Source organism: Leucoraja erinacea, chromosome 10 (genome assembly GCF_028641065.1).
Source record: "Leucoraja erinacea ecotype New England chromosome 10, Leri_hhj_1, whole genome shotgun sequence".
Classification (NCBI taxonomy): Eukaryota; Metazoa; Chordata; class Chondrichthyes; order Rajiformes; family Rajidae; genus Leucoraja; species Leucoraja erinaceus.
This window is the reverse complement of record NC_073386.1, coordinates 37,589,970-37,605,183: the sequence shown is the minus strand read 5'-3', so window position 1 is coordinate 37,605,183 and position 15,214 is coordinate 37,589,970. Positions and strand designations below refer to the sequence as shown.

The following is a 15,214-nucleotide window of genomic DNA, read 5'->3' as shown; positions in this document are numbered from 1 at the left end:
GGGAAATAAATAAAACGCATTTATGAGGGAATTTGCACTTTCCTACCAATGAGGTACTTTGCCAATGTAGCCATTGTTGTTGTACAGAGAAGCATCACAGGTCGTTTGCGCATGGCAAGATGCCAGTTATAGCAACAAAATAAATAACCGGGTTTTGGGATAAGAGGTGGGTGCAACATTGGGAGATTGTTCATGCTTATTGAATATTGCTGTGGCTTTTCATAATTTGTGTGCTGAAATGGAAAGGCATTACCAGAGTAGAGAGTTTTCATACAATAATGTGATATGGATATCATCGTCATTGGCAGCATGTAATGACCATTACTAATTGCTCTTCAAGCGAGGAGCCAGTGATTTCATGTTCAAGTGTTTGGAGTCTCACTTCAAGCCCTGACTTTCAGGTTCTGAAGCAAGGATTGCACCCGCAAGCCAATCCTAACAGAGACCTCAATTGGATTAACTCTTTTGATAAGGAAAAAGGAAAAAAGATCAGCCAGGATTTCTGCTGCTCAGCGCGGTTGCTGGAGCTGGTGCCTGCACAGTAGTTGGCCATGAATGGGATCAGTTTATTTGTAATGTCACGGCTTAATATTAGTACATGACGTTATCCCAAGAGCAATTCGTCCTTGTGCTGCATCGGCTTTTGTTCTGGATAGTATTCATGAATCCTGGCACTTCAGACCAGCATGACATAGCTCTGCTGTTTGAGCAGCACAGCAAATTGGAGCCAGGTTCTTTTTCTTAAATAAAATCCATTTATAAAACTTAATGAATTTTTTTAACTGGTGGATTTTACTCACCAATGCTCATCTGTAATACTAAGTGTATATTGTGGATGGTATTTGCTCCCAGAAAGCTGCTAATGAGATAAAGAAAGGGCAAATCAGAAACGTCAACAGTTCCGTTTGTGTTACTGTGAATGATGAGTGGAATTTATAGATCAGGTTAGAGGGATACACAACCCCTTTGTTGTACACAACACAAATGTGCACCACCTTGTGCTTTATGTGATATCCAGCAGTGATTTTCTTTTCCATCATGATTGTTGAGGATTCATCTCCAGGTACTGACCTGTGCAAGGTATTCGGCCTTGGCAAGGTGGACAAGAGGACATTCGGTGCCATTGCATTTTGTTAATGGAAAGTGTATTGAAAATTCACCCAACTCATTCTCATTTATCCACGCTTGTAGACGACAAGTTCATGTTATAGGAGCAGAATCAGGTCATTCGACCCATCAAGTCTATTCCGCCATTCAATCATGGCTGATCTATCTTTCCCTCTCAATCCCATTTTACTTTCTTCTCCGTGTAACCCCTGACACAGTTATTAATCACAAATCTGTCAATCTCTGCCTTAAAAATATCCATTGACGTGGCCTCCACAGCCGTCTCAATTCCACAGATTCATCACCTTCTGACTAAAGAAATTCCTCCTCATCTCCTTTCTAAAGGCACATCCTTTCCTTCTGAGGGTTTGACCCCTGGTCCTAGATTTTCCCACTAGTGGAAACATCAACTCTATCCTGGCCTTTCACTATTCGGTAAGTTTCAATGAGGTGGACAAGAAAAGCCATCCACGGGAAGCAGGTAGATGTCACTCAACCTTTAACTAATTCAATTGAAATGTTATGCACATGTTATAATAAAGGTTGAGTGGCATCTATCTGTTTCCAGAGCTGTCTTTACCATCCAAATGCCTGGAAGGATGAGAATGAGAAGGATGAATTTGCAATACACTTTCCATTCACAAAATGCAGTGGGACTGAATGTATTTTTGTCCACCTAGTCACTCCAACTCGTTAGTTCTTTAAAAGGTAGACAAAACTTTACTTAAGCCTCTTTGCCATTGGCAATGCATCAGAGAAGCTTTAAATACCTTCTTATAGGCCAGCTTCCATGTTTTTATAAATTTATGCACTGGAGAGTGATATTTTCTCAATGTTGACCAGCATAATATTTAAAACTCATCCATAAATGAGCACATGATAATAGAGGAGTCTGTACAGTGGAAGATTGAGTAAAGCGTGGGTTCTACCTTTTGCATAGCCCAACAATAAGTCAATAGCAAAATGGAGAAAATACAAATGGCCCTGCAGAGCAGATAATAGACCCTTCAGTGAAAAATACTCAACCATCAATGGGTTAATAATAAAAGACAACCAGCTGGAGGAACTCAGCAGGTCAGGCATTATCTGTTGAAGAAGTAGACAGACGGCATTTTGGGTTTGGACTCGTCTTCAGACTGAAGGAATCATCTCTCTTGCCATTTTCGTCTCCAGTCTTGGTTACAATCTCCATGGTTCTTTCCCCATCTGACTCATCTGCCATTTAACCCTCCTCACCTGGATCCCTCTATTATTTGCCAGAAAGCTCCACCTTTTCCCACCAAGCTCCAGTTATCTTCCCTGTACCCCATCAGACTGAAGGTTCGTGATCCAGCTTTACCTTTCCTCCATGGATGCTGCCTGACCACTCAGTATCTCCAACAGTTTGTTTTTTCCTCAAGATGACAGCATCTGCCGTCTCTCTCCTGTCTCCAGCGAGTTTATAATGTCAAATTTGAAATGTGCACTTAGTTATGCTTTACGTTAAAATTACCCTTTTCTGGAAGACTTTTTTTCATCAAAGAAGAGGAAGATAAATAGTGGCTGCTGATTTATTTCCTGTCATGTTGTCGTTTCCATTAATCTGCTTGTCCTTTTGGATTACAGGTACTTATGAGCTGAGTTGCAAAAAGAATCCGCTGATCATAAATGTGCCTCACAAACTTGACTTCAACCTCCATAAGATAGCATCGGTTCTGCTGAATGGCTCCTCACCATTTGTAGCTGTTTCTGGAGTGGCCCTGCGTGTCTCCAATCATCTTGTTTCTACCATTACACCCAATTGTGCAAAGCAAGAGGGTAGCAAGGATCACAAACAAAGGTATTAGATCTATACCCTCAAGGGTGAGGTTTAACTCTTTATTTAATGCAAAAGAATGATGAATTGTTCATCCCTGTAACAGCTGGTCATCTTGTGCCTGTATCAAGATTTTCTAGATTGACCACAACAGTGGTTGGATGCAAGATAAATAATCTTACAGTTCCCAGCCACTAGAGTTTGTTCTGGATGTGCAATAACAACTCGATTTTAACATAAGTCAACAAATATTTTTGATGGTGTTTGCACCATCTATAAACTGGATTTCATCTGCCCACTCATTTGATACCTGAAGGTCAGATAGAATAAACATCCCATCACCACGGATTAGTTTAGTTTAGAGATATCGCATGGGTGCCAACACTTCAGCCAATGAGTCTTCGTCAACCATCGATCAACCATTTGTGCACGTTCCCCCACTCTCTGCACATTAGCGACAATTTTACACAGGCCAAATTAACCTACAAACCTGCGTGTTGGGATATGAGAGTAAACTGCACGTTGGGATATGAGTGGAAACTGGAACACCCAGAGGAAACCCATGCAGTCACAGGGAAAACATGCAAACTACACGCAGACAGCACCCGAGGTCAGGATCGAACCCCAGTCTGCGAGGCAGCAACTCGTTCAGGTGTGCCACTGTGCTGCCCTTTACCTTGATTCATGATAGTTTGATTTATCTTGACATGCTGAAGAAAGGCCTATGCCTAATGCAATGCACCATCCAGAAATCTTATTTTCTTTAAAGAGATACCATAAATCTTTATGGTACCTCCTTTCCTACAGCTGGCATCTTGCAGAGATGTCATCTGTCAGATATAAATTACTTTTAAACATGATAGTGCTGACCCCAGTTCATAGCTAAACTGTGGAGATAATAAATGGTTTACTTCAACCATGGGATTCCAAATACTAGCAAAATGCTTTACTACCGTCAATCTCCTACTCCAGTCAATCAAACTTTCTTTAATTTCCTTTATTTTGTTTTAGTAACATTGGCCTCATTCATTAAATTAACATGATTGAAGTAATACGTTCTGTTATGTTATAGCTTGAATTTTAGTTCAACCTGTTTACCCCCCCACCCCCCACCCCCCATCTTTTGTTGTAGGTATGCCTCATGTTCTTGCAATCAAGACCAGTGTAAAACTTTATCAGTGAATCATGCAACTGTGAACTGCATAGAGGACCACACTGAGCACATGCAGTGTCACTTGGCCTGTGCAAAAGGTTTATCATTGAAATCTGTGTGTGGCAAGCATCTAAGCCTTCTCCAGGTGAGTGATGTGCACCTTGATCAAACAAATCCGTACTATATTGGGAGTTTGAATGGGCAGTATGATCTTAAATCTGTACTGCTGTTTCGGGTAATAGAACCTCAACCAATGTTAGAGGAATAGTTATAGACAATAAACAATAGAAAATAGGTGCAGGAATAGGCCCTTCCAGCCAGCACCACCATTCAATGTGATCATGCCTGATCATCCCCAATCAGTAACCCGTTCCTGCCACTACCCCATATCCCTGACTCCGCTACCTTTAAGAGCCCTATATAGCTCTCTCTTGAAAGTATCCAGAGAACCGGCTTCCACCGCCCTCTGAGGCAGAGAATTCCACAGACTCACAATTCTCCATGAGAAAAGGTGTTTCCTTGTCTCCATTCTAAATGGCTAAATCCCTTATTCTTAAACTGTGGTCCCTGGTTCTGTACTCCCCCAACATCGCGTGTCCAAACCCTTAATAATCTCTTATGTTTCAATAAGATACCCTCTCATCCTTCTAAACTCCAGAAGATACAAGCCCAGTCGCTCCATTCTCTCAGCATATGACAGTCCCACCATCCCGGGAATTAGCCTTGTAAACCTACGCTGCACTCCCTCAATAGCAAGAATGTCCTTCCTCAAATTGGGGGACCAAAACTGCACACAATACCCCAGGTGTGGTCTCACTAGGGCCCTATACCACTGCAGAAGGACTTCTTTGCTCCTATACTCAACTCCTCTTGTTGTAAATGCCAACATGCCATTCACTTTCTTCACTGCCTGCTGTACCTGCATGCTCACTTTTATTGACTGATGAACAAGGACCCTCATATCCTGTTGTACTTCCCCTTTTCCCAACTTGGCACCATTTAGATAGTAATATGCCTTCCTGTTTTTGCTACCAAAGTGGATAACCTCACATTGTTCCAGCATTGTTTATCAGGCAATTCATTTCATATTGCGTGTTACAGAGCAGTGCCAGAGTGTCTTGTTGAGTCTCCGTCATCTCCGTTCCATCCACGGAACGAGCAGATGCCGTTATGCCCGATGTAAGAAGTTTTAATATCTTCTGCATCTTCACCTCCTGGGTTCTGATGCCGGCTCCAATGTACCCCCAGATAGCACTATTCACTGCAGGGACATTTAATGAGACACAGTTCTCAGGAGCCATGTATTTTGCTGTTGTCTCATTGACTACCTGTTCCTGTATTTGGTTAAAGGACAGGTAGTCGATACTGGCTGCCAGCTTTGGTTGTAACGGCTGTCCTGTTTGCGCTAGCAGCGCAAACTTCGTGACCACCTGTTGTAGCAGCTGTTGTAGATTCTGCACCCCGAGCACACTGTCGGTTTCTTCAGCCATACCACCTTCTTCGGGGCCAGCCCAGCCCTAGCCCATAATGCTCCCCTCTGTCGAGGGAGATGCATTATACAGCCCTGGGTATGGTGCTGTAATGGGTGTCCTACGACTCCCATGGTGACCATACTCCATCTCACGGAGCATGTCACGTTGGAGCATTTGCTCCATCAACCGCTCCATGCAGGAAATGCGGTCACCTCCCCGGCAGCGAGTCTTCCTGGCCCGACTCATCCGAGTCAACCGGCCGGACCGACTTCTGCTTCGCTTTTCCACCAGTCCGCTGAGTTGGTTTGGGCTATGCAGCTCGCGGCGCTGATCCCAGCTGAGCAGGTGTTACGTCGGTGACTACGGACCGCAAAGATTGCAATCCAGGTGCCGCCGGTCGCTGTTGACTGCCGGAACTTTCGCGGTCCCCCGCAGCCAGTCGAGACACGACCCGTTTTGATTTCTTGCCCTTGTCCATGGTTTTCTGAAACAGAGAACACAAGGGCAAAATACAGAAACTCAGAATAGTATCTTACCTGCAGGTCCCGTATTTAAACCTTGCCGCTGCGGGAGAACTCTTCACCCCACCTGTCGCTGTGCAATGCGTGAGACGATATGTTGCGCATGTGTGCTGGTGGGGTCTTCACGTAGTCACTCACGTGACTGAAGTAAAATTTACCAACTTATGCTACAGATTCTTGCAATTCCTTCCTAAATTCAAAGGATTTATTTTCAAAGTCAGAAGCCAAGCTTGGCACCACCTAAACTGTGCTTGTTTCACTCAGTTCACTTTACACTGCAACACCATGTGTCACTGGACTTGGGCGTTTTTCTTTGTTTGGGTGTTTTACAGCAGTGTTCAGTCCCAGGAGTGAAGGAGTGCAAAAAGACTAGTTTTCCTACAGATTTGTGTCTTTTTTTGTAAACCAGCATCTGCAGTTCCTTGTTTCTACATTTCCCTGAAAGTTATTGTGATTTCATTGCCCAAACTCTGACCTTCCAGTGGCAAGACCTTTTTCAGCCTTAGAATTGGTTGGAATTTAATTTGTGTTGAATCTGACGTTGATCAGCTTTACTAGAATTAATTTAAAAAATGCAAGTGGGTGGCGTTTCATCAAGCTTTTTGGCACCATGAGATCATTCTGCTTTCATTATCTCGTAACTTTAGGTTGTCTTTGGGAAGGAACAGAAAATATTTACATTTGAACCAAGATCTGTCAGAAAATTCACTGTTACATGTTTGCTTGATTCATTTAATTTGCACAAGGACATGATGTCCACAGGCCAATATTAAAAATGAATAATTAAATGAAAGTAGCATACAGTGCATTCAGAAAGTATTCAGACCCCTTCACTTTTTCCACATTTTGTTATGTTACAGCCTTATTCTAAAATGGATTAAATTATTTTATTTATCATCAATCTACACACAATACCCCATAATAAATAAGCGAAAGCAGGTGTTTAGAAATTTTTGCAAAGTAATTAAAAATAAATAACTGAAATATCACATATACATAAATATTCAGACCCTTTACTGAGTACTTTGTTGAGGCACCTTTGGCAGCGATTACAGCTACAAGTCTTCTTGGGTATGACGCTACAAGCTTGGCACACCTGTATTTCGGTAATTTCTCCTATTCTTCTCTGCAGATCCTCTCAAGCTCTGTCAGGTTGGATGGGGAGGGTCGATGCACAGCTATTTTCAGGTCCTTCCAGAGATGTTAGATTGGGTTCAAGTCCGGGCTCTGGCTGGGCCACAAGGACATTCACAGACTTGTCACGAAGCCACTCCTGCGTTTTGATGGCTGTGTGCTTAGGGTTGTTGTCCTGTTGGAAGGTGAACCTCTGCCCCAGTCTGGAGCAAGTTTTCATCAAGGATCTCTCTATACTTTGCTCTGTTCATCTTTCCCTCGATCCTGACTTGTCTCCCAGTTCCTGCCACTGAAAAACATCTCCACAGCATGATGCTGCCACCACCATGCTTCACCGTAGGTATGATATTGGCCAGGTGATGAGCGGTGCCTGGTTTCCTCCAGACATGACTCTTGGCATTCATGCCAAAGAGTTGAATCTTGGTTGAATCAGACCAGAGAATCTTGTTGCTCATGGTCTGAAAGTCCTTTATGTGCCTTTTGGCAAACTGCAAGTCGGCTGTCCTGTGCCTCTTACTGAGGAGTAGCTTCCATCTGCCCCCTCTACCATAAAGGCCTGATTGGTGGAGTGCTGCAGACATAGTTGTCCTTCTGGAAGGTTCTTCCATCTCCACAGAGGAACTCTGGAGCTCTGTCAGAGTGACCATCGGGCTCTTGGTCACTTCCCTGCCCAAGGCCCTTCTCCCCCGATTGCTCAGTTTGGCTGGGCGTCAGCTCTGGTGGTTCCAAAGTTCTTCCATTTAAGAATGACGGAGGCCACATTGCTCTTCGGGCCCTGCAATGCTGCAGAAATTGTTTTATACCCTTCCCATTATCTGTGTCTCGACACGATCCTGTCTCGGAGTTCTACGGACAATTCCTTTGTCATCATGGCTTGGTTTTTGCTCATGCACTGTCAACTGTGGGACCTTATATAGACAGGTGTGTGCCTGTCCAAATCATGTCCAATCAATTTAATTTACCACTGGTGGACTCCAATGAAGTTGTAGAAACATCTCAAGGATAATCCATTGAAACAGGATGAACCTAAGGTCAATTTTGAGTGTCATAGCAAAGTGTCTGAATAATTATGTAAATGTGATATTTCAGTTATTTCTTTTTAATTATTTTGCAAAAATTTCTAAACACCGGTTTTCACTTCTTCATTCTGGGGTATTGTGTGTAGATTGATGACAAAAAAAAGAGAATGTAATCCATTTTTAAAATAAGGCTGTAACGTAACAAAATGTGGAAAATGTAAATGGTCTGAATACTTTGTGAATGCATTGTAAATATAAAATTATATAATTATTACATGACAGCACATAGAGAGTGTGATAGGTATACAGTGTAGTTGAGGATCCATAAATCCATCTTCATCAATGGTTTGCTGGTGGAGAGAGTCAATAACTTTAAATTCTTGGGTGTGCATATCTCTGAAAATCTGTCCTGGACCCAGTGCATTGATGCAATCAAAAAGAAAGTCCATCAATGCCTCTACTTCATGAAGAGATTGAGGAGATTTGGTATGTCGACAAATATTATCTTGAACTCTGACAGGTGTGCAGTAGAGAGCAAATTGATGTTGTATCACAGCCTAGTTTGGCAACTTGAACACCCAGGAAAAAAGGAAATTACAGAAATAGGTGAACACTGCCCAGTCCATCATGGGCAATGACCTCCCACCATAGAAGGGATCTACCCTCAAAAAGGGCATTGCCTCAAAAAGGCAGCCAAAGGTCCCACACCATCCTGACCATGCTCTCACTTCACTCCTGTCATCCAGACAAAGATATAGGAGCCTGGAAACTGTATTGTCCAGGTATAGGAATGGCTTCTTCCCGACAATCATCAGGCTATTGGACAATACAAACTGCCTTGGTTGCACAAGGGATTTTGCGTTTTGTGTTTGCACTATCTTTTTTAAAATTTATTGCACTTCTTATTGTTTATTGTGCTATCGACTAGGTATTATGTTTACATATTCTATTGTGCTGCTGCAAGTAAGAATTTCATACTTTCCTTTTGGGACTTACGACAATAAAACACTCCACTCTTGAAAAGAGATCAAATTAAGCAGAACAGAACAATTTTTATCATGCCAAAATTAGGAGCATGATGCAATATATTTGCGTGCCTCACTGTTGCTGTGACAATTGGAACCTATGATATGTTTTTATCTACTTTCAAACCTCTTTCCCTGAAATGGTCAGTAGTTCATTGGCAAGCAATATATCTGGTTTGCATTCTATTTTTCTTCTACAATCTGAATTCACAATAACATTTTTTTTGTGTTGTGAAGTCATCAGTCTGATAAAAGATATAAATGGCATTGGGCAGCTAATAATTTTGAAGTAAATTAGATAATTCTTGATATGCCCATGTGGTTTGCAGAGAAATTCTGTTTTGGATCTGCCTTTCTTTAAATTATTTGGAAACATTTTTAAATGTTTAAAAGGAATAAGCAAAAGGTAAACAAATAGTTTGCACAAACTATTGAGAACATAGATGTGTGCTGTATGAAATGTTTAAAGAGGCCAGGGTGAGATGCTTTGTGTGTTGTTTTTGGAATTTTGTATAATAGGATTTACTTGGAAGGGATTTGATTCATTGGAATTCTCTGAATGAAAGTAACTAAGAAATAGTTTCATTCTTTGCAATTTTCCACATGATGGCAGATTAAAAGGGCTATGGTCTATTATTATTCGGCAGAAGTGGAGAAATCTATTAAAACTAGTTAACAGGTACAGTATTATAATTATTTTTAAAAAAAGGCAATTAGAATATTCCAAGCAGATTGGAATACAAGTATATGTAACAGTTTTTTTAAAGTTTTTTTTGAACCCTGTTTGAATATGGAATACAGATTAGAGTCCTGCATCATGGCAAAGACTTATAGGCTTTAAGGGCCTGTCCCACTTACACAACTTTTTCGGCGACTGTCGGCACTTGTCATGGGTCGTTACAGATCGCCGAAAATTTTCAACATGTTGATAATCCAGCGGCAACCAGAACAAGGTACAACTCTTTGGGCGACTACTCACGACCATACAGGCTTCACCCCGCAACATGTCGCCAGGGTGTCGCCTGTATGATTGTGAGTAGTCTCCTAGTCACCCAAAGAGTCATAGCGCCTTTCTGGTCGCCGCTGAATTTTCAACAATTTCGGTGACGTATGACGGGTGCCGGCAGTCGCCAAAACCATCGTGTAACTGGAACAGGCTCTTCATGTCTGCAAAATTGATTCATCATAATGAAACAGGGCCTAAGAGTTGAATTTTGAGTATAGGTTGCTAACTCTGTGCTTGTGTTCATTGAGATTAAATAACAAACAAGCAGTGTCTTTGAGTAGTTAAGGTTTTTCAAGGAGTTGAATGAGCAAGAGTCAAGAGAGTGTTATTGTCATGTGTCTCAGATAGGACAATGACACTCTTGCTTGCTGCAGCACAACAGAATATGTAAACATAATACAGAACAGGAGATAAAAGTTCAGTGAGTCTATAGACCATAGACCATATATATACACAATAAATAAACAGATAAAGTGCATTAGTAATAATAGATCGTTATTGTTCAGAGCTTGTTAAATGTTGTGTTTAATGGCCTGATGGCTGTGGGGAAGAAACTGTTCCTGATTTCAAGCTCCTGTACCTTCTTCCCTATGGCAACGGAGAGATGCGTGTGTGGCCAGGATGGTGTGGGTCTTGATGATGTTGGCAGCCTTTTTAAGGCAGCGACTGTGATAGATCCCTTCAATGGTGGGGAGGTCAGAGCCGATGATGGACTGGGCAGCGGTCACAACTTGCTGCATTTATTTCCCGCTCCTGGACGTTCAAGTTGCCGAACCAAGCCACGATGCAGCCAGTCAGTATGCTCTCTACTGCGCGCAGGTAGAAGTTCGAGAAAGTCCTCCTTGACATACCAATTCTCTGTAATCTTCTCAGGAAGTAGAGGCACTGATATGCCTTCTTTATAATTGCATCAGTGTGCTGGGACCAGGAAAAATCTTTGGAAATATGCACGCCCAGGAATTTGAAGTTTTTGACCATTTCCACCATCGTCCCCTTGATATAAACAGGATTGTGGGTCCCTATCCTACCCCTTTCAAAGTCCTTCTTTGTGGGTCCCTATCCTACCCCTTCCAGAGTAAGGGAAATCTTTACTCTGATTGAGGTGTTGTAGGGGAAAGAACAGTGAGGGCTAATAACTAGTAAATAGGGATGTGGATTGTGCTTAAATGGTGAGAGGGAACTGCAGCCACAACCTGAAAGTAGAGATATGGAATGCAGCTGTAACGATTCCCAAATTTATTGATTATTGATTATGACAAGACATTGATTATGTCAAGGCAGGCACCCAGCATTGTAACAGAAAATTGGATCTACTGTCATCCAAGTTAGACTTGTGGATAATATTTTTTTTCTGTAATCAAGACCTAGTTTGTTACCTAAATAATTATTTCTGTACCCTTCATTCTGTAATTAAGACCTAATTTAACCATTAGTCGAGTTTCTGTGTAATCATGTCAGCTGAGAATATAAAAGCTGTATCAAAGTTGCATGCAACATATCAGCTGCGTCTGGTCTCCGACTTGCGAACCGATGCCCTCTCATCGCCCGCATCCACATTTGATCCCCGGGGGCACCTCCTGCAGCAGACCTCAAGGGTACCGACCCCAGTTCCTTCTCCTCTCCTGCTAGCCTCGCTCCTCGCCGGTCCCATCCATCATCGCTGGATCCATCCTCCTGGTGTCTGGTCTTCCGGGGGAAGAGTAGGGGCCGGTTCAGGGGCGTCACTCTTCCTGGCTGCGGTGTGCCGGGTTTTCCGAGCAGAGGCCAACTCACTGGGTTCCCCTTGTAGGCTGCAGTCTGCCGGGTCTTGTGGCCATCCTTTTCTTCTTCCCACAGGACTGAACCCGAGGTGTGGATGGGATGTTTATGGACTGCACCTTTTTAATAAATCACAGCCAATTTAATATTAAATCAGTCCAGTCACAAATAGTTGAGGAACCGACTAAGTATTTTTGAAAGGAAACTATTCCAGATCTTGCTTAGGATTTATCAATGCACGTGATTATTAGCTTTTAGATTACCGGATGAAAGGTATTCAAACATCTTTTCCTTGCTTGTATTTCAGACAGAAGTTTCCCTCTTTTGCAAGCATGGAAAATGGGACGGAGCTGTGACCTGTGAACCCATTGACTGCGGAATTCCTGACCACTCTCATGTCTATCATGCCACCTTCTTTTGCCCGGAAGGCACTACTTTTGGAAGCCGCTGCATCTTCTCATGTAATCCACCAGCTATATTACAAGGTACGGGGATATTATCATTTTACATTTTGTTTCAAATAAGCACATCAAATGACATGACACAAAGCACTGGAGTAACTCTGCGGGTCAAGCAGCATCTCTGGAGAATGTGGATAGGTGATGTTTCGGGTCCGGACGTTTCCTCAAATGAAATGAAAGAGCTGAAATATAAAAGATATTTCCCTATATTTAAAAATATTGGGACCAAAAAATTAGTATTATGGTAGGCAAAGATTAGCCAGTAATGCCACACCTTAAATAACCAAAACATACTGTAAAGACACACCAGGTCAGTCAGCCTCTGTGGAAAGAGTAGCAATCAATGTTTTGGGTCTATGATCTTGTGCCAGAACTTGGACAGAGAGAAATATGCATCAATTTTCAGCAGCAGAGAAGGTTAGTTTAGAGATACAGGATGGAAACAGGTTCTTGGCCCACCAAGTCTTCACTGACCAATGATCATCCGGACAATAGTTGTATCCTCCACTCAGGAACAATTTACAGAAGCCATTTAAACCTACAAACCTGCATGTCTTTGGAATGCGGGAGGGAACTTGAGCACCCAGAGAAAGTTCACGGGGAGAACGTACAAGCTCCTTATAGATAGCACCCATAGTCAGAATCAAACCTGAGTCTCTGGTGCTGTAAAGCAGCAACTCTATCGCTGTGTAACTGCCGTGGGGGAATGATGTATAGACTGCAGGAAATAGCAGTGATAGGCTGTCGAAATGACATAATGGCAACATTTAACAACATCACATTAAGCTTCTGTGATCACAGTTAGATCACAGTTTATTATTGTCATGTATACTGAGATACATTGCACAGCTTTTTTTTGCATACTATCCAATCACATCAGATAATACTATACATAAATACACAGGGCAAACTCAAATACAATAGGTAGAGAAAAGGGGAAGATACAGAATGTGGAACATAAAATATAATTAGAACAATTAGAATTAATTCCAGATTTACAGTTTAAAAAGAGATTTCAAGGAGTGGTATTAGATGGTATAAAGTCATGTTAGTAGAATTTATGCTATTCGGACCATCAAGTCTATTCCGCCATTCACTCATGGCTGATCTATCTCTCCCTCCTAACCCCATTCTCCTGCCTTCTCCCCGTAACCTCTGACACATGTCAAAAATCACACTAATCAAAAATCTCTGCCTTAAAAATATCCACTGACGGCCTCTACAGCCTTCTGTGGCAAAGAATTCCACAGATTCACCACCTTCTGACTAAAGAAATTTCTCCTCATCTCCTTCCTAAAAGAACGTCCATTAATTCTGAGGCTATGACCTTTAGTCCTAGACTCTCCCACTAGTGGAAATATCCTCTCCACATCCACTCTATCCAAGTCTTTCACTATTCTGTATGTTTCAATGAGGTTCCCCCCCATTCTTCTAAACTCCAGTGAGCACTGGCCCAGTGCCGACAAACGTTCATCATAGGTTAACCTACTCATTCCTGGGATAATTATTGTAAACCTCCTCTGGACCCTCTCCAGAGCCAGTACATTCTTCCTTAGATACAGTGCCCAAAATTGCTCACAATATTTCAAATGTAGCCTTACCAGCGCCTTATAGCGCTCAGCATTACATCCCTGTTTTTGTATACAAGCCCTCTTGAAATAAATGTTAGCATTGAGTTTTTACTTTCCTCGGGAAGAGCATGCAACAAGTCGCCATGCTCCGGCACCAGCTTGAATCTTCTGTTGTTGATGGTAAGATTGAGGGAAAATGTAAATTGTATAAAAACTGAGCCAACTTGATGTAAACGCAGAAAATGATAAATGCAGCAAACTCAGGCTGTTTGCTCCCCTGAATGTTGGAAAGAACATAGAACAGTACTGGAACAGGCTCGTCTGTCCACAATGACTTTGCCAAACATGAAGCCAAATTAAACTAATCTCCTCTGCCTGTATTTGATTTATATCCATCCATTTCCCGCTTATCCTTGCACCTATCTGAAAGTCTCTTAAATGCCACTGTCATATTTGCCTCCAACTCCACCCCTGGCAGCATGTTCCAAGCACCCTTACAAAATAATCTTATATACTGATTCTTTACATGTGAGATGTGCAGAATAATGTTGGAATTTCAAAGATTAACCGAGCACAGGATATGGTGTGTGTATTAAACATACATGTCTCAGAGACTCTAAGATAGAAGCTAATATATGAGAAGCAGCAGAGATACTTGTCAACAAATAGGAAAACATTTGTGGTTGGAGTCAGCTTTTTACTGCTTGTTATCTGAAACTTTGATCACTGACTAAATTGATCTTGGGGGATTTTGCTCAAAATGATGCATTGGCAACGAAATATTGAAAAATAGTTAAGGTGTCGATAGACATTAAATCGTAGCTAAATCAAGGACATGCTAAAACAATGCTAATAATGATGAATTGTCCATTAATTAAAATATATAGTTAATTAACTTTCTTTAATTCCTATTAACCTATTTAAAGCTAAACCTAAACGTATTTAAAGCTATAAGAATGTTCATAATTGCATGGTCTGACAGTTAAACATGGGAGATTAATGTTAATCCTAAACCATTGACATCACTCCGAGCCTGAGTAAGGTATTGTAGACCCAAACGTGTGCGTAGTGATTTCCAGAAAGTTTAAGAGTAAAGAGCATAACACAGGACCAGGCCCTTCGATCCATAAGGTCTGTGACAAATATATCCTCCTCTGCCTGCGCATGATCCTAATTCCTCCATTTATTGCAT

General features: G+C 41.8%; 1 protein-coding gene across 1 annotated transcript in view; it reads left to right on the top strand.

The window, feature by feature from the left end:
* The window catches only part of LOC129701031 (pappalysin-2-like), a 261,112-nt gene that overhangs the window by 151,755 nt on the left and 94,143 nt on the right, over positions 1-15,214 (top strand). The window contains exons 13-15 of the mRNA XM_055641962.1: positions 2,713-2,926; positions 4,035-4,200; positions 12,298-12,475. Coding sequence (XP_055497937.1) covers positions 2,713-2,926; positions 4,035-4,200; positions 12,298-12,475 — 558 coding nt within the window. The remainder of the gene's footprint in view (positions 1-2,712; positions 2,927-4,034; positions 4,201-12,297; positions 12,476-15,214) is intronic.